This window comes from Carassius auratus, chromosome 27 (assembly GCF_003368295.1).
Source record: "Carassius auratus strain Wakin chromosome 27, ASM336829v1, whole genome shotgun sequence".
NCBI lineage: Eukaryota > Metazoa > Chordata > Actinopteri > Cypriniformes > Cyprinidae > Carassius > Carassius auratus.
In genome coordinates, this window is record NC_039269.1 from 22560114 (window position 1) to 22586777 (window position 26664).

General features: G+C 37.5%; 1 protein-coding gene across 3 annotated transcripts; it reads left to right on the forward strand.

Moving 5' to 3' along the window:
• The first annotated feature begins 1217 nt into the window (after nucleotides 1–1217).
• On the forward strand, nucleotides 1218–26650 carry LOC113045928 (probable cationic amino acid transporter). 3 transcript variants are annotated; one of them, XM_026206701.1, is made up of 9 exons: nucleotides 1218–1635; nucleotides 4121–4174; nucleotides 11126–11621; nucleotides 15601–15837; nucleotides 17635–17852; nucleotides 17977–18123; nucleotides 21414–21622; nucleotides 22564–23441; nucleotides 25239–26650. In XM_026206701.1, exons 3-9 carry the CDS (start codon nucleotides 11318–11320, stop codon nucleotides 25613–25615), a joined length of 2370 nt encoding a protein of 789 aa, XP_026062486.1. In that variant the 5' UTR covers nucleotides 1218–1635; nucleotides 4121–4174; nucleotides 11126–11317; the 3' UTR covers nucleotides 25616–26650. The 3 variants fall into 3 exon arrangements, with proteins under 3 accessions (XP_026062486.1, XP_026062485.1, XP_026062487.1); XM_026206700.1 differs by lacking the exon at nucleotides 4121–4174; XM_026206702.1 differs by lacking the exon at nucleotides 4121–4174 and having other exon boundaries at nucleotides 11230–11621.
• The last annotated feature ends 14 nt before the right edge of the window (nucleotides 26651–26664 follow it).

The window sequence follows — 26664 nt, forward strand, 5'->3', positions numbered from 1 at the left end:
CACCCCTATAACTAAAACCATTAAAAATGTTAGCTGAAATAAGATAACATCTCATTTTCTAAAATGACACCAGACTGAATATTGTTTGACAGCACTGACAGTTGATTCAGATTCTTGTGTGAGAAGAGGCAAACAGAGATGGAAGAATGGAAGATATTTCCTTTCAGTGCATCTGCTGATCTGATTGACATTTGACATTTTCATAATCTTGTTGCATAATGATTTCTTTACACATTAGTAAACCTAATTCCATATTGATTGGCAACGATACTACACAAAGCTGCTAAATCAAACTTGTGTGTTTTATAATGAGGAATGCTTCATCCGAGACAACTCTGAGATGCCCTCAGAACTTATTACATGTGCCAATCAAAACTTATTACATGTGCCAACCAAGACAGAGAGACTGGGCCAGAGGCTGAGAGCTCGGAAGAGACACTGAGCAAAGGTCAGGGTCTTCAGGTCTGTTTGAGAAAACAGATTTGATGGAGATACTGCTTTCCCCTCCAAATATTCTCTGCATAGAAAGACTCATCACACACACATGGCTTGAGAACTACAGGGTATTTTACATTTTTACCAAGATAAAAAAGAGCAACAGTAAAAGATCTGAAACTGTGACCCATCACATTGAACTAAGGCCATGTGTTGAAACCTGCTCTAGGAGAACTACGGTCTGTTACTGAACAATGTTCCCCACCCACTGAATATTACTCAAGAGTGTAATACTGCAAATACTGCATGACTCATGCATGCAAATTGAACTCTTTGATTTTAAGATAATTTGTTTTATTATTTGAATTTATTCTATGTTGCATTTTAAGTAGTGTTTACCATTTTTAAATAAATTTATTACAAATAAATTGAGATTGTGTGGGATGAAACATTATGGGATAACAAACATTAAAATAAAATCATGCAGGATTTAAAACATACCTTTTTTTATTTATTTTTTACAGTGAGTTTGTAACATACATCACTCTCATTTAATTAACTCAACTTAGGGATAAATTTTATATTTCAAAACAACTTCAATGTGTAGAAGGCAAATACGGAAATGTTAAATCATATTTTAAAACTCAAAAAATTCTGTGATAGGAGATCAGATGTTACACATTTATGTTCTTGTTCTTCTTTGCATCTTTTCATTTAATGCAGCGAGCTTGCTTCCTGTTTCCTTCCCATCGTGCTTTCTATGGCGGAATGATGACGGATCATTAATTTTGCCTGTCTCAAAAGGGGCTCTGTGTTCTCACGCAATGATATTATAACGTCACTGACGTAGACGACTATAATAAATAATGAATTTGCTCGCTTATCACGTGGTGCAGCGTCTGAATAATTTAACCCCTACGTTACTACACTAGCTTACGTCCCTTTTTGCAGCATCAGTGAAGTATCCCTCCCTACGACGACCTTAATCCCTACAATGATGATATTTTCGCCTTCAGTGCTGCGGTAAATTATCTTAAATCACTGGTAGTGTTTATGGTGAGAATTTTATGACACGCAAACGGAAATGCCTCCTGCTTGTTATCCACCTGCCTTTGGATTACGCCACCGTGTCGCGCCGCTGTGAGCCGCAGCACCGCACTTCAGCATCGGCACAGCTGGACAGCGGCAGCAGCCTGGGAGGTAAGCGTTGACCGAGCCAGGACAGTAGCCTTGGTCAGGATGTACCTTAGACCTCATTAGACTGATTCAGCCTGAATCAGAATCATATAAGAACTAATCACAGTTTACAGGCACAAGGAATCACTGTATGAAATTTGTTGTTGTTTTTTGTTTGGTTTATTTTTTTATTTTGTTTTTTTTTTATGACTTAATCTGTGTTTTAAATCAACTCTCTTGGGGATAACAACGAAATATTATCGCAATTCACTTTATTTGAAACAGATGTTGACTCGTCAGTGATTATTTAAACCACTGCATGATGTTTCAAAAAGAAACGAAGGACGGGGAAAAAAAGAAACATTTTGTTGTAGTGTCAGCTGGCTGTGTTTCACGGGAGGGGCGGTGCGAGATCGCTATCAAATTAATGTCTACATTTCAATAACATGCTTTTTTATGAAATAGAAAGGCGTATCTACATTATTAATGACTGGGGCTTTTGGATCAGCAATGGTTTATTTTGATTACACCGCCTGTGAATGTGTCTGTGGCGGAGCTCTAGGCAGTGAAACGAGGTTAATCTCCAATGACATGATGGCAGTTACTCATGGATGCTGCTTTGTTTATAATTGGGCGTGTAAAAATACAGCGGCGCTGACCATGGTGCTGAAACACACACGTCCTAATTTAAACAATATCAAGTTGTTTTTAGTGTAGTATTAGACTACTTCTTGAAAAAAATAGTTGGCAGGGAGACTTTTATCCTGTTTGACCGAAAGAGATGTAATCTCTCTATACTTTGGTATAGGAATTAGTTGTATAGGGATTGATGTTTGCCATCTCCTTAGAAGTGGATTGACCATTAGTTGTTTTGCTTGTGAATGGTCTTTAAACAGTTAAAAAGAATAGGAAATTAATTCCTTTCCCGTTGTTCCATTATATTAGGTTATTAGGCTGTTTTATTGAATAATCAATCTTGATATATTTCTTTGTCTTATTGATTGTTTTTTTTTTTATTAAGTTTATTTATTTGGATTTATTGAGCTGCGCTGTACACTCATGTTTTTATTACACTGCAACCCACCGTATTTTTTATGCACTGTATTATACTGAATCATATTCATTTTATTCTTCTGTACAAGACAGGAGAGAATGTTAGTCTTAACTGATAATAGAAATAAAAATAATAATTTCTTATTTCAGTAAAAGATAATCAAATGTTATACCCCCCCCCCCCCCCCATTGCACAGCATGTAACTTACCTATTATAAAAGTACAAATAAGGTATTCTAAAAGCTACTTCTAAAGAACAATCATTTGTGTTTTGCAGCAAAATTATATGTACTTTCCTTTTTTAATTACATTGTACATGTAATTTATGTAATTTTTGTTCATTTCAAATTCTGAAAATTTTTACGTTGTAGCTTTGACAAATTTTCAAATGAGTGGACAATACAGATTCTCCAAAAAACAAACAAACAAACAAACCAAAAAGCATGCTCTTAATTAATCAAGAACTATTTGTCATTGAATTTGTGAATTGATCTCTCTTTTTTTCTGTAATTTGGCTCATGATTGTAATTTCCCTTTTCAGCTCTGACTCATGGGCATGACTTGCTTTCTTTTCCTCAATGAGCCACACCTATGCAGGCTCCCATTAAGCTACCACCACCATTGTGATGTCACTCGTATTGTTTGCGCACACGCTGTGATACAATTAAAGGCTTTCTGTCAATTAGGACCACCTGGACCACTGCATGGCTAATGATAGTGAGCATGGGACATAATTCAATGTGGACAGCTGAGCTCTATACATAAATAAATACCCATATTTTCATTATAAAGACCAAAATGCTAACTTTAAAGTGGATTATTTATAGTGTCTGGCCACAATTTATGACCGTTTTTGTATTGTATGAAAGTACATTGGTAATTTGCTTTTATTTAATCGCTTATATTATTGTACAGTAGATATCAACCATTGCCTTAGCAGTGTTCGTTGTTAATTAATAATCTCTGACCAATTAAAGCAATACTTCACCTAAAAATTTTCACAGATTTGTAGAAATTTAGCAATACATCACTTGCTCATCAATGGATCCTCTGCAGTAAATAGGTACCATCATAATGAGTGTATAATGAATCGAAATGCTGCATTTTTGTAAGAAATAAATCTTTCATTTAGGTGTTTGATGATATCATTAATCTTTTAACTGTTGCTTCCGGCTAAAATACAACCCCCTATTGCTTTCTCCAATGAAAAAGTTGTCTTGTCGGAATCAGAGGAGAAATATACACAGATTTTGATGTGAGAGGACAACAGGGAACTGTTTCGCTGGAGGAAGCGTTATTATGGATCATGGACTCACATTTTGTCCAGAAGCAATAGGTTAAAGTTAAAACACCTTAATGATGGATTTATTTCATACGAACACATAGCTTTTTGCTTTACAATTCATTAATTAATGGACTGGATGTGTGTGGATTACTTGTGGATTGTTTTTTTCAGCTGTTTGGACTCTGGACATTCTGACGGTACCCATCCACTACAGAGGATTCACTGGTGAGCAAGTGATGTAATGCTTAATTGCTTCTCCAAATCTGTTCTGATAAAGAAAGAGACTCATATACATCTAAGATGGCCTGAGGTTGAGCACTTTTTTAGCGAATTTTCATTTTTGAGTGGACTATTCCTTCAGCACCATATTGTTCCCATGTTAAACATTTAGCAATATTGTAGGGCAAAAACAGTAGTTTAAGAGTGCTGTAGTCAAATATTTGGTTGAGTTTGGCTCTGACTGTGCCCTGATACTTAGAAATGTGAATTGTAATAGGGGAGAGCGAGAGCAATAAATCTGATGGCCTGAAATAGAGTTAGTTTTCGTTCCAGGCAGATTCACTCCACTCAGCAGCCAGTTTATGTAACAGTGCAGCGGCCTGGAGGAGGAGGAGGAGATGAGAGTAGAGTAGAGCAGGGAAGGCAAGAAGAAGGGAGGAGTTGCACTATACTGGCCTGAGGAAAGATCTCACTTGTGGATGAAGGCAAGTTTCTGCATTTAAATAGGTCTTTTCTTTGCACACATTTTTAAATGATGCTTGTATTTTTATTCATACCAAAAAGAGAAATTCAAGAAGAAATTCAACAAAGTATTACATTACATAAGTGGGTTATCTGTTTATCGATCTATCTATCCTTGCTGCTCAGTGTTGGATCAGTGAGACATTTTTTTAAATGAAAAAGTAATTAAATGAAGTCATTTTTAACAATGATAATAATATAAAGTGTTTCTTGAGCACCAAATCAGCACATCAAAGTGATTTCTGAAGAGTCATTCGACACTAAAGATTTTTTAATTGTTATAATATTTTGTACTTTTAAAATATATTTTTACTGTATTTTGATCAAATGCAGCCTAGGTGAGCATGAGACTTGGACTGATATTCTAATCCTGGTATTTTAAAAAGGTAAATCAACTGTCTCGAAGACAGCCTGTTGAACAGTCTCTGTTTTTTAAAAAACAAATTAAAAAATACATGCAGTCTGAATCCCTCTACATAATTTGAGCCGTGCAGTTCTGCCCACCATTTCTACAGACCATCTGCTGCAGCCGTAGCTCTGCTGTATTTTAATGTGTCTTGTACTGTCAGGTTAAAAGTATAAAGCTGTAGAATAGTGGGGTGGAAGATCTCAGTTTCTTATTCTGAATGCAGATAGCAGCAGTGTTACACAAGGTGAAATGATGCAATAAGGCTTTAATCAACTTGTAAATCGTCCCCTTGGAATTATAAGGTTCTATCTGCATTCCGAGTAGTTTTGAGATATTGAGCTTCAAAGTTTTTGTGTTCCATTCTACTGTGTAGATAGAACCGTATTGCTTTTTGAATAAAAAGTCCCATAATGTACACAACATTAAAAAATCTATCATATAACGTAAATACATTGACACAGAATAAGAATATGTGAATAACTCAATTTTGACTAAAATGTCAGATAGAACCTTATAATTTCAAGGGGACGAAATGTTATCAGCTAGAGTGATTAATGTGCAGAAAAATGTAGTGTGAATGGAAGGTGAGTAGTTGGGGTGTCAGGTTCCCATCTGGAACTCTAGGTTCAAATCTCACCTTTAAATAAAACAAGATGAAGACAAGCTTGTTATATTTGTTTTATGTTGATTGGATTAAAATATTCATAGATATCATGAAGTAAATGATAAAAGAGACCTGAATTTGAGCATTAGCATTGAAAGCTGCTCTGTATAAAATGTATTTAACCATATGACAGATTGAATGTTGTATTTGACTGGACCAAGTATGTTGATCTAAATAAAAATGTCCTGAATTTTTTATAAGGATATGAATAGACCAGGTCCCAAACTGTTTTTTAGGGTGTAGTGATGGCGTAATAAAATTTAGCTGTAAAAACTATCAGATGTATCAACATCAATTAGAAACCAAAAAAAAAGAAGGAAACATTTATTATATGTTAGGTTTTACAGCTTGATCAGTGAAGACAAACAATTCTATGGTGTTTTTATTCCTCATATGAACAATATCTGGTTTGTATCGAATACTGCCGTTCAGATTCACACTGGGAACAGTTCAATCAATCAGACCTCCTTAACAAAAGCTGTAAAAACGCCCACTCTTTTTCCCCACACAATGATCTCACAATGGAAATCAATTCTTCTCACATTGCCTGCAGACGGCCAAACACCTTCCATCACCTCCTATCTTACCAATCACACTGCAATTACCCTGTTATCCTGATTCCTTAATGATAGCCGTGACTGATTTAGGTGAACTTGACATCCACCTGGGGCTCCATCTGTTTGAGTTGCTTTTTCTGGCTCTGTAATAAAATAATATACTTGCTTCACATGCATATTAGCTTTCAACATTCACAAGTTTGTGCTCAGTAGGATTCTTTTAAATAAATAAATAGTTTCATTCAAAAAAAGATGCATTAATCAGTTGATTAATCAGTTGCATTGATCAAAAGTGACGGAAAAAAAAGATTAATAATTCAACAATGGTAATAAGAAATGTTTTTCAAGTAACAAATCAGCATATTAGAATGATTTCTGATAAATCACGTGACACTGAAGACTGGAGTGATGACTGCTTAGCCATTACAGAAGTAAATTACATTTTAAAATCCATTAAAATAGAAATCAGTTATTTTAAATTGTAACAATATTTAACCAAATGAATAAAATAAATCTTACTGACCCCAAATCTTTGAATGGTGTTATATGTATGTATATAACCTATAACATATGAATGTACTTGCATACACATACAATTTAATGAAGAAAACCACCCTGATGCTGGAAATATGTCTCCTGTCACTAATATTTTAGTCAAGAATGGCTAACACCAAATGGTTAAAATGGCATCCATATGTTTCTTTATGTTTACATATACATTAAAATGTTGCTATGGTTATCACTGTCAACCATCGCAAGTTCAGGTGCCTAAACACATATGGAACATACATATGGTTGCAGTAATTGTCATGGTGTGACATTACTCACCCCAAGGAAGGTGCGACCTCACACCGTGGAATAACAGAGGGGGGAAACTGGGTAGGGACCAAGGAGGAGGTTTCCGGTGGAGGATGGACCCCCGGAAGGGGGCCAGCAGACAGAGACCATGGAGGAAGGAGCCAGGGAGGACACAGGAGGAGGCTGGAGCAGGTGGAGCCAGGTGGGACACAGGCCACAGCCATGATGGCGGCCTACGGAGGGAGGAGCCATGGTGGAGGAAGGGCCGATGACTCCAGGGGGCCGACCAATGATGGTGGAGCCAGTGGAGGAGGAGCCCGAGGCAGAGATGGAGAGCCAATGCGCCAGGGCGACACCGAGGATCCGGACAGCCAAGGCAGAGCAAATGGTGATGACACCTGAGGCAGATGCAGGGATCCGGAAGGCCACGGTGAGCAAAAGGGCTGAAAGGTGACAGCGGTGGCGATCGAGAACCATAGATGACAGGAGACGGCAGGAGAGGGAGGGTGGGTGGGTTATCCAGACAGACATCTAGTTCCAGGCAGACAGATCATTTAGGGCTGACAGAATGATATGAAGGCAGGAGAAGAGAGGTCATGTCTGCAAATATATCCAGACTAAGTAGATCCTCATTATGGACCACAAAGCACTGCTCACCCTTAGCCATGGTGCAGTGGGCGGAGCTTCCCTCCGAGCTTTCTCTGTCCATGACACTCTCCACCGTGGCGAGCTCTGTTGCCAGCTCTCGCACCTGGTTGATGTTGCGGCCTGTGGCTCTGTGGCGATCCTCAGCTCTGTCGCCATCCATGGCTTGTCAGTCGCGGTGGATTCTGTCTTTCCTTCAGCGGTGGGCACACATTGGCTCTGGGTCCGGAGTGGGGTTGTTGTTGTCGATCTCCACAAAAAATTGTATATGATCCTCGAGGAAAAGGCTCCTCTGCTCCAGCAGGAGGAGAAAGACGACAGGATCATCCATAACATAAAAACTAACTGACAAAAAAGAAACAACAAAATGCAGGGAAACACACTGCTACACTTTTTCACAGTCCTGTCTTCTGTCACGATGTGGTGCAGGAAAGAAACACGTAAACAATGATGATGATGATACAAAGAGACCAGACAAGCAAACACTGAACAGAATCAAACTATAAGGGGGAACGATAATGGGTAATTGACAAGACACAACTGAACATAATGACACAATCAACATGGAGGGAAAACACAACATATTGAGTCCAGGGGCGTGACAGTAATAGGTTACAGATTACAAGTTACCATATTTAAAATCTAACAAGTAGTGTTACTATTTCAATTACTTTTGTAACTGATTACATTTTGAATAACTTTTCAAAATTCAAATTTCTTAATTCTTTCTAAAAGAAAATTCTGAAATGTTATTAACCATTTTCAAACATTTAAAGCAGGTAGGGTTAACCTTACAGTATTCATCACTGATTTCTGTCAAACAAACAAGCCTGCTGTACACTTCTCAAAACGCGTTTGAATCATAATTGGCCAATTATTTAAATATAATTAACTTACAAGCTGTGAGTCAGAGACTGTACTTGCAACCTTGAACTGACCAACTTTATAGAAACAGCCATTTTGCCAAAGATGCATTGCAGGCTACTGGTTCAGGAAAAAGTACTCATCCTCCATAAAATGTGCAGCAAACATCTGAAAATTTGTGATGGAATGTTCTGGAACAATGTTGAAATACAACTTAACCACAGATTTCTAGTCGTATCCTCTTTTGCAAGGCCAAACAAGTAGTTTTGCTTTCACAACAAAACACACAGACATCCACGACATTGCGGCGACAGCAACAGTGAGAATAAAAGTTAAGAATTCTTTCTTTGTGTAAACATTTGGGCGGCATTATGCAAAGCTTCCCACATGGTGACGTGAACATGTGGGGGAATGTTTAAATGAGCCATTTTAGGGGTGTGTGGAAGAGTCTTAACTTTTATAAAGAATATCTCTTTGGATTTGAGACTTTAGTCTTTGCAGCTTCACAGATCTTCTTCATGCACCAAATGCTTGTAACACTCTGAAGAGAAAAAAATGTAAACATTTAAATAGCATCATATGACCCCTTTAAGGTGTCCTCGTTACCGTGTAATTATACATTTAAGTACTTATCAATATTAAATAACTACATTTACTTATTATAGGATTAAGGTTTGGTATAAGGTTACTTGTATGTAATTATGCATAATAATTGTTATTATAATAGTAAGTACATGTAACATGTAATAAATTTAAAATAAAGTGTTAACTCATACTGTAATTAAATTAAGTGATTCTGTTACATGTACCTAGTTTGGGGGTTTTCACTCCCAAAACTTTGCAGTTTGTCACAATTAACAATGATTTGTCCAAATCAAGAATGATCCTCTTTAAATGTTCATTAAAACACCTAAAGAACATTAGAGTATTAGGGAGAAGACTTTTTTTTTTGCCTTGTGCTGTTTTTCTGTTGAAATATATTGTATTGTGTGTCTGTTGCATAAAATGTATGTGTTAAGTATTATATATAGGCAGAGCTGTGCATGTAGTTTGGTTATGGCTTCATGTTGTCACTTTGAATTATACCAATGCTCTGTGTTACACCTCAGGCCACTGTTTATATGTGTGCGTGTCATAAGGTCAGTGGCAAGGTTTGAATACATACTCTTCTAGCAGCCTAAAGAGACAAACAACATCAGTGTAATTTGATATGACAGGTTCAGATATTATACTAGGTCACATATGCTTTGTATCAGGTTGGAAATTGTTAATTATTATACTGCACACTGCTGTGAAATGACATATAATCTTTAAATAACCTTTACTTTCACATTTGCAGACCAACAGGGATGACATCTCCTTTTTTTCTAGAAACCACAAAATAAATTATCATGCATTTAGGTAATTAATAAGCTAAAGAGCAGACAGTCCCATTCCATGTGGCCTGATAGACCAATCATTATCTTGGTCAGCAGCCATGTGCTTTAGTCACTGTGATGGACAGACTTCACTGCGATCTGTTACTGTCTTTCTGACAGTTAGACATGGGATGAAGGAGAGAGAGTATCATTACAGCCGGGAGAATCCATCAAAATCCTTCAAAGTGACAGGATTGATGAGTTAAAAGGGAAGGAACTGGGCTAGTGGTGAGAAGAGAAGAGGAAAGGACTGTAAAAAGGAGTTGGAGGAATGAACGAGGTTTGAGAGAGAAAAGATCAGAGGAGAAAGCATGTCAGATAGGAAATGAAGCCGATGAGAGCTATAATGAATTATGTTATGAATTTAATTTTGTGTCTGTTCCTATTTGGCTGCACACCAGGACTCATCAGCACATTTTATTGGAGTTCATAGTACATGGTCTTGATGTTATCTTCAGCTCTTATCTATCAAGAGCCCCTCAAGATATCAAATCCACAAACTCTTACAAAAAGCCATTGCTTTTAGTACCACCTACTGAAGCTTATTTTTCAAATTTCTTTAATAATCTTTCTGAACTGATTTGTCAGGTGGACTGGAAATGAATGACTAATGAAACTTCACTATAGTCAGGCATGATGAAAGTGCATTTATAAAGAAGCTCTCTTGTTTGAATGATGGAAACAGATGGCATAAATAGTTTGGTTCCTGTTCTGTTTCTAAATCTAATAGAGTTCTTATCTGTTTATTGTGACCTGCAATGGCAACAAAATACTGTTTGCATGTTTACAATCATTTTAATATTCTGATTTGGTGTTCAAGAAATATTTCTCATTCTTATTCTTATAAGTGTTGTGCTGCTTAATTATTTTGTGGAAACTCTGATACAGTAATATTTTATTAAAGATTTATTTATTAAATAAAAACAGTATTACTTTATTGTTTGTATAATACAAAAAGTGTCTTTTCTGACACTTTTGATCAATCTCACCCATCCTTGTAGTATACATGTAGTTTAAGAAATGCATGGGTAAACATGAATAATGATAGATCACACTTTTGTCATCTCGTTTTGTTCACAGTGTTCCTTCACCTTCACCTTCACTGGTCATGTGGAAACATGTGATAATGATGCTCTTCTGAAGAACAGTGAACATCTCAGCTGTTTTCTTTGTGACTCCCATAGACAAGACCATATCCCAAAGCTTCTTCAGATCTTCTCAGAGTATCAGCCCCATTTATCACAGCCCCTTGATCCATAACCAGGCTCCAAGATGAGCGGGCTGTTCGCCAAACTGGACCCACGGCGGATTCAATGGGTGGCCAACTGGTTTGCCTTCCAGTCCCGTGTCCTGCGCACCAAGCCGGTGGAGTCCATGCTGGAGAGCACGGGAGGCACTGGGGCTCACGACACTAAACTCGCCCGCGTTCTCTCCACCGTGGACCTCGTGTCTCTGGGAGTGGGAAGCTGTGTCGGCACTGGCATGTATGTGGTGTCTGGACTGGTGGCTAAGGAAATGGCAGGGCCCGGGGTCATTGTGTCTTTCATCATCGCTGCCGTGGCCTCCATCCTGTCAGGTGAGCGCAACCCCCACTTCCTGTTCCAGTCAGTCAGACACAAAAGAGAAAAACACAGAGAAAAGAGGTCAGTCATCTTCCTGTAACCTGCCCCCAGTTAAGCACCGCCTAGGTAGTGTTATTGTACTGTGGATAGCATCATTTTTAATTCACTGATCCTGAGTCAGGCTTTAGCTGAGTGAACACATGTATAACTTTATGCCTCCTGACGTGTAGCGATGACGCACGCTGAACTGGCTCATTAGGTTTACAGGTTGAAGCTGCGCACAGCAGGCTGCACCCAAAATAGAGCTGGAGTGAAAATCCATTTAGTTTTCCCTGTGGATACCAACATAAAGAACCCAAAAATGAAAGGGAGGGAAAAATTTAAGGGATATTTTTTCCTGTATGCAGCTGACCTTTGCACTCATGGAAAAAGACACAGAATTTAGAGAGTATTTGTCTTTATAGCCATAAGATATATAGTGTACTAGACTAATATTAGCATCCTCTGTAAATATTAACAAAATTGGCCATTGAAAAAGTCTTTACTTTTTAACATCTTTCTAGATGTTCAAAAAAAGAACCATAATAGAATAATAGAAAAATAATAGCATAATGGCATAATAGAAAATAGGGGTGTAACTGTATACAAACATGGGTAGCGCTTTATTTTACATTCCTGTTCCCCATGTACATACTATGTACTTATTATTACTTATTACTGCTCCGGGTGTGTGTTCACAGTGTGTGTGTGTGTGTGTGTTCACTGCTCTGTGTGTGTGCACTTTGGATGGGTTAAATGCAGAGCACGAATTCTGAGTATGGGTCACCATACTTGGCTGAATGTCATGTCACTTTCACTTTCACTTATAGTAATTACAATAACTATGTAATAAACTAGGTACTAACCCTGAACTTACCCCTAAGCCTAATCCTAATGTAGTTACCTTGTATTAACAGAACTTTATTAGATGAATACACTGTAAGTACATGTAAGTACACGTACTGTAAAATAAAGTGCAACTCAAACATGTAATTTTGGTACATACTTCAGTTTTAATGTCACGGTTTAGTATATTTTTGGTACAGAAGATTTATTTAAGTTAATTAAGACATCGCTAACAGGTAAAGTAAAATATAATGAGTATATAATCTAATATTTCGTACAATGCTTTTCTCTTGACTCAATTTCTCTAGCGAACTAACAAGCTGTGAACACTGATTACTTGCCTGAGGTAAATGAAATGCTACGTGACATTTTGTTTTGATGTCTTTCTGTGGTTGAAAAACTGATTGAGTGATTACATGAGGCATGAGTTCTTTCATGTTTATTTTGCAATAAAAATATTAGTAAAGAGCAGTGGCACATTTGCAAAAAAAATTGTATGCACCCCCCCCCCCCCAACCCCACCCTTCATCAAAGAAACATTTATAAACGTTCACTGTAGCGTGTCAAAAGACAACAATAACATTAAAAAAAACACTCTACCCAACAACGTTTTCACAAACAGGACAGAACAACAACAAAAAAAGTCTAAAATAACGAAGACTCAGCCATTGTCAATGATACACTACTGCAAGCAAACACAAACAATCTTGGCACGTCTGCCTGAAATGTAAAAAAACTAAACTGCTCACTCATTTTAGTTGCATTCTCCGGGCCTTTCTTTCAGCAAATTCATTCACGATGCCCTTGGTGTTTAATTCACAGCTTCGTGAATTCTCAATGAGGAGAATAGCCAGTCCTGAGGGTCTGTTCTGCAACATGGTGCTCAACAAGTGCTTCAGTTTTGAAAAATAGCGCTCCGCTGAAGCAATTAATAGGGATAGTAAGAAAGAGAACTAATGCACATGTCGCTGAAGCTAGATATAATAGAGTTGTTTTCAACAGTTGTCTTCCCAGAGATCTGTCTTTTAAAGGCTGCACGGAATGCTATCAATTGTTGTGGAAGGGCTGGAGATGAGTCTTCGTTGTATCTCTCCACTAACCTCCATGCCCCCTCGTATATAGTGTTCTTCTCCTCAGTTGCATGTATGTGTGACTGGACCACTCCGAACAAATTGGCAACCGATCACAAAGCTGAAAATCGCCGGCTGGGAAATGATGATGTCTAGGCAAGCGTTAAATACGTTTACCTTGAAGTAACTTTTAGCATCTTCCAAATGCTCATCCTGACAGAATTAATCGGAATGGCGCTTTGCCCTTCCAATTCTTTAATTTCCAAAGGTTTGTTTCACTCCACGCTTCTCAGCCATGAATTTTGCTGTTGCTTTTGCCTCCTCGATTTTCTCTGAACCTTGTCAGCTCCGCAATGGCAGTGTCAAGTAACTCTGTAACTTTATGAAGGTCAGCATACTTTGCTTGTAGCATTTTTGAAATGACATTGATCTGTTCCAGAACTTCACTTTGAAGGATTATAATAAAAATCAGAAGTCAGATCTTTCCATCAGCCTTATCAAAGCCATACTACAAAGCCCACCTATTAGCACACAGTTTTTTAAGCGTGACACCCGTAGTGAGTTTTTCAGTCATTTCAGCCAATACATTCCACCTCTTTATACTGTGTGCAAAAACACATCACATTTTTCCATGCTGTTGTAAATCTTTGTCAGCTCTGTTATTGACTTGACTGAATTATCGAGGACCAGATTTAAGTTATGGGCAGTGCAGTGTACATATGCAGCCTTTGACTCTTCTTTATCCTTGCCTGAACTCCATGTATATGCCACTCACAATCGCAGCCCCGTCAAATCCTTGGCCGCGGCATTTAGAAATATCAAGACTTTTTCCCTCATCCAAACATATAATTTCATGGGCTATTGTGCAGTGGATGAGTCAGGTATTTGTAGTAATCCCAGAAAAGACTAGTTGATTTTCACTACTGTTGCTGCTCACTATCTCTCTCTATGGTTACATACCAAAAGACTTGACTCATCTGATCCACTTTAGTTACATCTTGAGTTGTATCCATGATCACTGAGAAAAAAAACTCTGCCTTAATGTCACTGATAATTTATTTTATGGACATTCTCAGAGAGTATAGCTTTAAGTTCATTTTGACTTTCTGGGCTGAGATACTTAATTGAACCAGCAGTGCGACTGAGCAGTTCCTTCAAATATGGATCATTCTTGGCCAGTAGGTTGATAGGTTCTAGTTCCTTCTGTCCATGCCATATTGTCACTTTAGTGACTGCAGTCTGCAATCAACCAGCATGGTTCACAATATGCAACGTCAAGTGTAGGCGAGTAACACAGCCAAGATTGTGGTAGCTGAATACCAGCTTTTGTTGTAGTGGAGTAAAAACTTGTCAAAAAGCACTGGATGGATCTCAAGGAAATGGACCGGGGGGTTTTCATGACGCTTGTGACACAATAAAATGCTTTACTTGCCCATCTATTAGTGTGTCTGGATAGTGTACTTTATCTGTTGTGTAACCCACCAACATATTTCCCGCCAAATATCCATCTTTTGGCTCATCTGCGGCTGCTTCTTCACTTCCCTAGTCCTGGAACCTCATCAAGCTGTCAGCCTCGTTGTTCTCATCCAAAGATATGCAGCTGCTAATTTTAGTTGACAAAACTTTCCTCTCACCTTCAACATCAGTGTAATTTAACCAATTAGCTTTTGCCATTTTATAAGAAAACTTTAATTCAATCTGGTTCCATTCTGGTGTGCAACTGCCACTTTTCACCATTCAATGTTTCACTCAAAAAATATATCACATTACATCAACTTGAAGGGATACGATATGTATTGCTTTATAGCACTGCTTATCTTTTCCACTGAAGTGGGGTTTACAGGGATTCAGTCTGTAAAGAGGGATTTCTCTCCTTTTATCTGGTCCACTGGGATTCTATGAGTTTGACATTTGAGAATTGATCTGCCAATAATAAAATCAATAATTCCTTCTCAGCAACCAGTTAGATATATGAATGCTTATACTGATAACCTCCAGGAGTGCAGGTGTTACAGTAATCGTTGCTATCTCTCCACAGGGGTGTGCTATGCTGAATTTGGTGTGCGTGTGCCTAAAACCACAGGATCGGCATATACTTACAGCTATGTGACAGTGGGAGAATTTGTGGCTTTTTTTATTGGCTGGAATCTGATTTTGGAGTATCTGATTGGTACAGCAGCAGGAGCCAGTGCACTCAGCAGTATGTTTGACTCGCTGGCCAATCACAGCATCAGCGGCTTCATGATCAACCACATAGGAACGCTCAACGGCTTGGGTGAGTTGCATTAGTATTATTATAAAATTGTGCTTAAAACATAACCATAAAAGTCTGAGACCTGGATTCATTTTAAAGGAATATTTTACCAAATGAAAATTAATTGCAAATGTACTCATACTCAGGCCATCTGAGATGTAGATAGGTTTGTTTCTTTATCTGAATGGATTTGGAGAAAAATTAATTCTGTTATCATTAAATCCAGCCTTTTCCAACTGAGTAAAAACGACTGAGTTCATGTCTCAGAGTGTTGCAGCTTTTGGTAATGACACTAATAACCTTGACACATACACACACACACTCAGCAATTACAACTCAAGCTACAGTAAGCTTAATTTATCAATAGACTGGAGCTAATGGTGCTGCAGAAAAGAAAAGGCACCTCTAACTTTAGCCGTCAATGGTCTGGTGACAATGGCAATGTGAAGAAAGCTTGTTAAAACAGAGCAACCTTCCTCACAGCTTCTGTTAAACTGTGAAACAGCTGCTCCACTTTCGGAATCAATCGGCAATTTCTTATCAGCAATTTCAGAAAAGGAAAAAATAAGCAATTTCTTAGGCTGGGCATTTGCTATTAAAATTAGGTCAGAAATATTTTTTTAAAGCAGATATGATCTGAAGCAAATTCTAGAGCTTGACATATTCTTGTTTTGCTAAATATTAATGTGAAAAAGGTTATGCAATCATCTTTTCAAATGTTTCACGAATAAATGAATAATACTGTTTAATTTTATTTTTTTACATATTAATGTTTTAATATGGTTGAATTGTATGGTTTCAGTAAAGTAAAGTAATTAAAATGTATTATTGTTTAGAATGTCACACATTTCTCTCACATCAATATACTGTATATAGCTCCCCTAACAAAGGGATTGTCTTTTTTGGGGGACCTTGTCATTAAAAACCCTTGACCTTCAAAGATTTGAGTTGTCAAACACCTGTAGATCCTCAGACTACAGATGAAGGAATGCAATATTAATATTGGCTACTCTAGAAATGACAATATTTGCTTCCTGCATTCCATGTTTGGTTTGCAGACAGATATTACATATAAACATATTATGCCAAAATACACAATCTTACTCAGCCAGCACCTGTCGCAAAATCTCTTCTTTTACTTTAACCAATCCCTTTCCTCTGAGAATCAAATATCCCTCCATCTGTGTGTGTCTCTGCACACATGTAGCAGCCACGTTGTGGTTCATAGTCATTTCCGCTTAAGGCCTGGTTAGTATGCTGAGTAGTTTTAGAAATGGATGGTTTATTCATGATGGCATTGAGTGGTCATATGAGGACTGTCTGTTGTCAAGTTGTGAAAACAGCTGTCCAAACTCACTACTGTCATCTGAGAGACATCTATCTGCCTTCTAATCTGTTAATTTCTATTTATCTGTCTATCTATCTGTCTATCTATCTATCTATCTATCTATCTATCTATCTATCTATCTATCTATCTATCTATCTATCTATCTATCTATCTATCTATCTATCTATCTATCTATCTATCTATCTATATCTATCTATCTATCTATCTATCTGTCGTTCTACTGTTCTATCGTTCTTACATTCTGTCTAGTGTTGTATCTCTCTTTCAATCTATTGTGCTCGTTCATCAACTGTATAGGTTAGAGTCATAAAGTATTTGAGACATCATGAGGCCTAAATAACCTCAAAAAATGCTTTTTTAGGAGTGCTTTTTAGGTTTGTTTATACTTCCAGACAATATTTTATAATCCCAGCATCCAAATTGGTTTAACCAGGTAATTCATTGTAAATTCCTCCTTCCTCACCTCTCAGGTAAAGGGGAGCAGGCGTATCCGGACATCTTGGCCCTGGTCATAGTCATCCTGGTCACAGTGATAGTTGCTCTAGGTGTGAAGAATTCTCTCGGGTTCAACAACGTGCTGAATGTCATCAATCTGGTGGTGTGGGTATTCATAATGATTGCAGGCCTCTTCTTCGTCAGTGTCAGCAACTGGGATGAGGGACGTTTCCTGCCATATGGCTGGTCAGGGGTAAAGTACATTTCAGATCTTTTATTGAAGTTCAATCTGTTAGAGCAGTTAGTGCCTCTCAGCATAAACACTGAGGAGGAAATTGCATTGTCTTGTAACTATAATAAACTGCTCTGCCCAAAAGGTCATGCAGGGTGCAGCCACTTGCTTCTATGCCTTTATTGGGTTTGACATCATAGCCACCACCGGAGAGGAAGCCAAGAGTCCCAACACCTCCATCCCCTACGCCATCACTGCCTCTCTGGTCACCTGTCTCACTGCCTATGTCTCTGTGAGTAATAGTACATGGTATATTAACCATCACTAATTTTGGGTTATTTTTTTCCATATAGGAATTATGAGACCACATTGAAAATCTGATTTAGTTTTTTCATTCAAACACGACAATTCTATCTTTTGGAAGTAAAATTGTATTTTATTCAAAAATGTATTCAGGTGATACATTTTTCATTATGTCATTAACAGTCTGTTGATACCTGTATAAGTATCAACTCTTCTCTTTATAAGAATATAAACAATGCATGAGTTTTTATTTAAAAACATAATCTGCAGTGGCATAGCTTTTCTTTGTTCATTGAGACTCATTGATTATTCTCTTCATGCAGAATGTTTGAATTTATTACAGTTTTTCTCAGTCGCTTTGGTGCATTTCTCGAATCAAACACACAATTTGCAAAACAGTAAGTGCATTTCTCAAAACAACTCGTACAAATAGCAAAACACCATGGATAACCTGAAAAAGCCACTCTCTTACTCAAAATCCTTAGTTCATCTCTCAAAAATAAATATCTGTGTCAATGAACATGTCAGTGCCATCAGAATGACAAGTCCTTGTGTCATTGTGTTCGAATAAGACGGTCAAATTGTTTAGTCATGTTGTCAATATAAAAGTGTACTCTGGAGCGATGTTCTGATGTAAACTATAGCAACATTTTGGATGACAGTAACTGTACTGAACAGTATGCCATATGCTTATGTACGCCATATAATCATTTCAAAAGTACACATCAGAATCAGAAATCAGAAAGAAAATTGTAAGCAAATACATAAGTTTATAAACAATTGTGCTATAAATGACACATGCACATTTACACATTACTGTATGTGGGATATTGACTGAAAGAGACTGGATTGAATTCCCAGTTACACTTTTACTAGTGGTCTGTCCCAAAGAATTATAATAAAAAAACAATGTCACTGTGATATAGAAATGGAAAAATAAATATGGGCACAAAGATGAAAATAAGTCAATTTTCAGAATGTGTAACTCTTGTGTTGTCCTCTGTCTATACAGTATACAGTTTTTCTCAGTCACTTTGGTGCATTTTTCAAAACAGAAATGAAATTTTCAAAACTACTTGTACAACCTCCACATCATCTAGTCATTAATACACATCATAAAACCAGTTTCTCATTCTTTTGAACAAGTTGCGATTGCTATTGTACATTCATGCAATTGATTAAGCACATTTATCTGCGGTTTCCTACATTATCAGTTGCTAATGTCATGTTGCTCAAAATGTATTATACAGTTTTCTGTGCAATAGTCTTACCCCCCAAAACATCTAGTCTTTAGTTCATCGTATAAGTCATTAAATGCAAAATGGTTAATCTAGTTGTCATAAACTGCCAAGCACACTTTTTATTTGTATTTTTACAAACTATTATTAGATGTTTTGTCAATTTGGCATGAATTGTGCAAGTGAATCTTGACTAATAAAGAGAACGTAGATGATAAACCAATGATAAACCATTTCTCTGAAATAGCTCAAAGGTTCATCTCATGAATCTTCAGTAGGAAAGCTTATACTGTATAGACAGAGGACAACACAAGAGTTACAAATTCTGAAAATGGAATTATTTTCATCTTTGTTCCCATATTTCCTTTTCTATATCACAATGGCATTGTAAAAGTATTTTTTATTTTTTTATTTTTTTGGTCAGACCACTAGTAAAAGTGTAACTGGGAATTCTATCCAGTCTCTTTCAATCAACATCCCACAAACAGTAATGTGTAAATGTGTAGTTTTGAAATGGATATATGGCATACATAAGCATATGGCATACTGTTCAATACAGTAGTTTACATCAGAACATACATCAGTTATGTTGACGACATGACTAAGCAATTTGACTGTCTTATCCGTAAACTATGACACAAGGACTTGTCATTCTGATGGCACTGACATGTTCATTGACACAGATATTTATTTTTGAGAGATGAACTAAGGATTTTGAGCAAGAGACTGGCTTTTGCAGGTCATCCATTGTGTTTTGATATCTGTACGAGTTGTTTTGAGAAATGCACTTACTGTTTTGCAAATCTCAAGAATGATTAGAGAAATGTACCAAAGCGACTGAGAAAAACTGTAAGCTTTCCAACTGAAGATTCATGAGATGAACCTTTGAGCTGAGAAATGGTTTATCATTGGTTTATCATCTACGTTCTCTTCATTAGTAAAGATTCACTTGCACAATGCCAGATTGACAAAAAGTCTAATAATAATGTGTAAAAAAGGTTTATGACAACTAGATTAACCATTTTACACTGAATGACTTATACGATGAACTAAAGACCCGATGTTTTGAGGGGTAAGACTATTGCACAGAGAACTATATAATAAATTTTGAGCAACATGACATTAGCAACTGATAATGTAGGAAACAACAGAGAATTGTACATAATAATTTGCATGAATGTACCAAAGCATTTGCAACTTGTTCAAAGAAATGAGAAACTGCTTTTTTGATGTGCACAAGTGACACAATGATGTGAGAATTGAACAGGTAGTTTTGAGAGTTTCAATTCTGATCTGAGAAATGTACCAAAGTGACTGAGAAAAACTGTAAAGCTCTCCGGCTTTATCACCATGCAATGCAGTCTGGCTGTAGGAGGTTGTCATAGTAACACAATGGGTGTTAATTCACCAACAGACATCTTTTCTACATCTCAGAACAATATAATCTATATATTTCATTTCTGTTTTCCTTGTTTTCCTTTGATTGATCTTTTTTTCTCTCATCTCTCTCAAATTTTTCTCATGTGGGTTTGGTTTTAGCTGGAATTAAGTTCCCTTTACTAAAAAGGCTCTTCATTTTCACACCTACAGAACTGTCTGATGTGGAGCAAACTTGTTAGCAGCGTTCACCCCTCCAGATCTCATTCTGTTGTCGTAGAGGCTAATTTTAGCCATACATTTCATTTCTCTGTCTGTATGTTCTGTTCTTTCACAACCTGATGTCTGATGAACAAAAATTAACACATCCATGACACCTGTTTGGTTCAGAAACGTTGAAATAAATTCTAGTAATCCTAAACACCAAAAAAAGAAAAGAAAAGAAAAATGACACCTTGTACTGTTTCAGTCTACTTTGCATAATCTTTCAAAGATTCTCAACATTAGATAATAATTGTCATTTTAACCATGTTCCTCGTTCCACGTTTCATTTCAGTCTGGTCCTAACATTCATAATGGAGGCATTTATTAAAGTCACAGTAACAAAACAACAACAAAAATCCTTAATTCGTAAGGTCAGTGATTCTCACTCTCTTTCTCACAGGTGAGTGTGATCCTCACTCTGATGGTCCCCTACATGGACATTGACACAGATGCTCCACTGATGGAGATGTTTTCTCTACACGGCTTCCAAACTGCCAAATACATAGTGGCCATTGGCTCCATTGCGGGACTGACAGTCAGTTTGTTGGGCTCTCTCTTCCCAATGCCGAGAGTCATCTATGCCATGGCTGGAGATGGTTTGCTCTTCAGGTAAAAAAATGAAATCACAGGGTTAAGTAATGATCTTTGATGATCTGTAATGCGTCTGTCTCCATTATATGTTGCAAATGATTAAAATGCCATTTAAATATCATTCTCTGCTGGAGTCGCGAGCTTCTGCCATCATGCAGTCTCAAAATAAATGCTACTTAGAGCCATGACATTTTAAATCAAAGCCAGAATAATGGGTATGTGTAAGACTTCTTTGATGAAATGAATGTCTGGATGATTCATCCTGTTTACACCTGGTAATACACCCATCACAGGTGATCAGAAGCAGTCAGACAGTACAGTACACTTGGTAGTAACACCGCTCGAAGCATCTCAAAATGCATCACACTTATATGATCAGAATAAAAGGAGAGGATCTACCTGTAATGAATTTCAGCTGTGCTTCACATCATCTGTCTCACAACATACACTACTGTTTAAAGAAGTCTCTTATGTTTTGATCAAAAATACAGTAAAAAATTGTAATTCATATTAAAAGTATTATTAAATTACTGGCTTCTGTATTAATATATTTAAAAATGTAATTTATCCCTTTGATGGCAAAAATTATTTTCAGCAGCCATTACTTCAGTGTCACATGACTAATATGCTGATTTGGTGCTCAAGAAATATTTATTATTATTATTTTCAGTGCCAAAAACAGGATTTTAAATATTTTTGGCCCCGCCTGTGAAAACCTAGCTAAAGTTTTTGTGTTTTCTACATAAAATCCTCCTTAAATAATATAAAGAACATTCCGTGAAAAGGCAACCATGATATCTTTAAAATTGGCTATGCATGGCCATGTCAAAGATTGAAGTCATACTGAAATTAATGGTTGAAATCAGAATAAAGATCAGCACTCCCACTTCAATGCCATAGCATCGCAGTTATGTTTATGGAGGATTGAAGGTTTCATGTGCACTATCTGTGTGTTGTAGGTTTCTGGCCAGTGTGAGCACATACACAGAGACTCCTGCAGTGGCTTGTGTTGTGTCGGGCTTCCTCTCGGCTCTCTTGGCTTTGCTCGTCAGTCTGAGGGACCTGATCGAGATGATGTCCATTGGCACTCTGCTAGCCTACACGCTTGTGTCGGTGTGTGTGCTACTGCTGCGTTACCAGCCTGAAGGAGACATTCACGGATTTGTCAACTTCCTCTCTGAGCAGAACACAAAGCGTAAGGAGGGAGTTCTAGCAGAGTGTGAGAAGGAAGCCTGTTCGCCGGTCAATGAGGGCGATGAGTATGGAGGAGCTCCAACAAACACCTGTGGAGCCAAGAACTTGCCATCTCTAGGAGACAACGAGATGCTGATCGGTAAACCTGACAAGTCCACCTACACCTCCAGTCACCCCAACTACGGCACAGTGGACATGTCCTCAGGCATCGAGTCAGGCGAGACAGATAGCGTGTACCTGCTGAAACTAAAGAAGCTGCTGGGACCTCACTATTATACCATGCGCATTCGGCTAGGCCTGCCGGGAAAGATGGACCGGCCCACTATGGCCACTGGCCGCATCGTCACCCGCTGCGTCATTCTGCTCTTCATCCTCATCTTCTGCTTCTGCTCCCTCATCATCTTCGGGTCGGGTCAGGTCGCTGATGGCCAGTGGTGGGCCGTGCTGCTGCTGGTGCTGCTGCTGCTGATCATCACGCTCTTGATCTTCATCATCATTCAGCAGCCGGAGAACCCCAAGCGCCTGCCCTACATGGCTCCCTGTGTTCCCTTCGTCCCGGCCTCTGCCATGCTGGTAAATGTTTACCTCATGCTCAAGCTCTCCACCATTACATGGATCCGTTTTGGCGTATGGTGCTTTGTGGGTGAGTTTCAGTATTATTTCAAATAGACGGGTTTATAGGTTTGGGTTCAGTAAGATACAGTATATGTATTCTTTTTTTCTTTTAAAAAAAAAAGAAATGGTTAATTTATAATATAGAAATTAATTTTATTCTGCTTCCTTATAACTAACAGTGAAGATATTTATGCTAAAGACTTTTATTTCAGAGAAATGTTGAAATGTTGAACTTTTGAACTTCATATAAATCAAAGAATAAAAAAATAAATAAAAATAAGCGGCTTTAAAAACTGTTTATAAATGGTGTTAACAACCGGTAATAATGAGATATAATAAGACATACAATAATAATCAGAAGAAATGTTTCTTGAAATCATCAAATCAGCATGTTAGAATGAGTTCCGAAGGATCGGGTGACATTGAAGACTTGAGAAATTATCCTGAAAATTCAGCTTCGCCATCACAGGAATAAATTATGTTTTAAAACATTAAAATGGAAATTGTTGTACTATTTCACAATATTACACTTTTTTTCTTTTTTTTCTGTTCAAAAACATGCAGCCTTTATGAGAATGAGTGACTTCATTCCAAAATATAAAATCTCACCAACCTCAAAGTTTTTAAATATAGTGTAGTGTCGGGACAAATGGACCAAAAGTACTTTAAATAAAAACTTTAAATGAGCATGGACTGAATTTCATATAATAAAACCTTGCCAAATTATTATGTTTCTTAATATTTCCTTTTATCTAATTTAAAAACAACATTTAAACATAGTTTTAATTTGCATTAAAACTATTTTCCTATGTTATAAATATAACGTTCCTTCGTGTTTCTTCCAAGCTTTGTAATATTGCTCAAAACAGTTCCCTAATGACATCATCCTACATAAAGTGACATAATATTTACATTTACATTAAGTCATTTTGCAGATAATTTTATCCAAAGCAACTTACAAATGAGGACAATAAAAGCAATCAAAATCAACAAAAGAGCAATGATATGCAAGTGCTATATCAAGTCTCAGTTAGCTTAACTTAGTACACGTAGCAAGGATTTTAGAAAACAGCTAGTGTTAGAGGCTTTTTTTGCTTATAATAAACAAAAAGAAAATAGCTAAAGGACAATTTTTAATATAACTCTGATTGGATTATTCTGAAAGAGGAAAGTCACACACACCTACAGTAGGATGCTTCGAGGGTGAGTAGAAGATGGATGAATTTTCATTAAATAAACATCCGTAATTATCACCAATGGAATTAAAAAAATTATTTCATTTATTTAGTAAGTCACTTTAGTTGGTTGGTTGGTTCAGTTTTTCTAAAATTGATAATATAATTTAATATGTTTTATATTAATTTTGAAAGATTGTAAAAATCAGAATTAACTTCATATTGACATCTTCATCAAAACTGTTATTCCCTCACTGAGCAGTTTCTAGTATTAGCTCATTGTTTCCATCCTGTTCATTTTGCCATTTTACAAATAATTATAAATAAGTTATAATTAATATATACCTGTATTCTTGGTGAACTATTTTATAGAAATACTTCCTTAAATTGCATTTTACAGTAGAATTTACAGAGGTCAAAACTCCTGCAAAACAGGAATGACCCACATGTTCCTATTGTTGGTCACCACTGGTCTCCAACAGCCCCTATCTCTTATATGAGCAGACTAATACCTCCACTATTACTCATTTGCTATATCTGGCTGAGATAAACCTTTGATAAGTGAGAAAAAACACTCATCAGCAACATTTGTGCTGTAGCATATGCATGTGTGCATTGTTTTTGTTGTCTCTGTGTGTTCGTCTCTGCAGGTGTTTTGATCTACTTTGGCTACGGAATGTGGAACAGCACCCTGGAGATCACGGCACGCGAGGAAGAGGCCCATGCCAGCACATACCAGCGCTATGACATGGGTGTGGACGAAAACGTTGCAGTGGATGATGATTTGTACCCTTCTGGAGAAGGAGGGGCATTCCAAAGCTGGGGCTCCCATGAGGGCAAAGGTGGGCACCAGAAACAACAACGCCAGGAGCAGAGTGAACCTCAGCCTGACGGCCTGGACAGGGTGGACAACCACAGGACCTCCTCTTCCGCCACACACAGCAGGGCCAAAAACAAAGCTGGCAAACCCAGTCCAGGCTTTGAGGCATTAGTAGTCGACGACGATTTGGACGATCCCTTGGAATGAGAATGTAATCCAAATGTACTTGCCTGCCAGCAACTGCAGAACCTTGGGCTAGGTTGTTATGTCTCTGAAATGAGTTTGTATTTTATTCCTATTCCTTAATTTGCAGCCTTTTTCACTACTGATAGGATCATGAGAATGCACAAGATGGGACTGAACTTTTAGAAGGCTTTTTTTGACCACACAGAACCTAAACAGCCTAAATATTCTTTCTTCAAATTAAATCAATTTTAACATTTAGATCCCTAATTCTCACTAAATCATTTTATCCAACTCTTAAATATGTATAATCTATTGTTTCACTTGAAATTCCCCCTAACTCAAATTACAGTAACTAGCATGGAATTTATTATCCGTTGAGTAGTTTATTACTGCCCAGTAAGTTATCACACTCCCACAGCCGTTCCCAGTATGAGCGTTTTTCAGCTGTCAGGAGGATGTCCGTTTACAGGTCACTTCCTGAAGTCTATTAGCCCCAACACTATGTAGGGTCAATATAAAACCAGGAAACATGTGAAGCCCTAAAACACTTAAAGCGATTTGCACACTTGTGTTTTTCAGTAAGCAGCTGTTTTAATATTGAATACAAAAAAGTTAATTCTGAGAAGCAAAGATAGATGGTAATCATAAAATGCGACTGGAATTGATAGTGACCCCACTGAATCAAAGGCCTCGCTCAATTCCGCTCTAACTTCTAGCCCAAGTGAGGTTTGGACTGTAGGTTGTCACGAATAGTAATTGGACTTTGCTTGCAATAGTGCCTTCGTCTGTCAGTGTGTGCTTTAAATATGACCATCAAGACGTCCATGCTTGTTTGTTTGTCATTTCTGTTGATGTGGACATATCCATGGGTTTGTTTTCCTGGTGAAGGTGCCTGTCAGCCGTCCTGTGTCACCACCGACCATCCATCCATCTTATGTGCCAGTGACTCCGCTTCATCCTTGCAAGCAGGCAGCTCTGTGTAAATACTGACGGTGTGACCACAGTACGATTTGTGTCTCTCGGCTGGTCAGTGTGTCCGCTGAAAAAAAAAAAAAAGAAAAAGAAAAAAA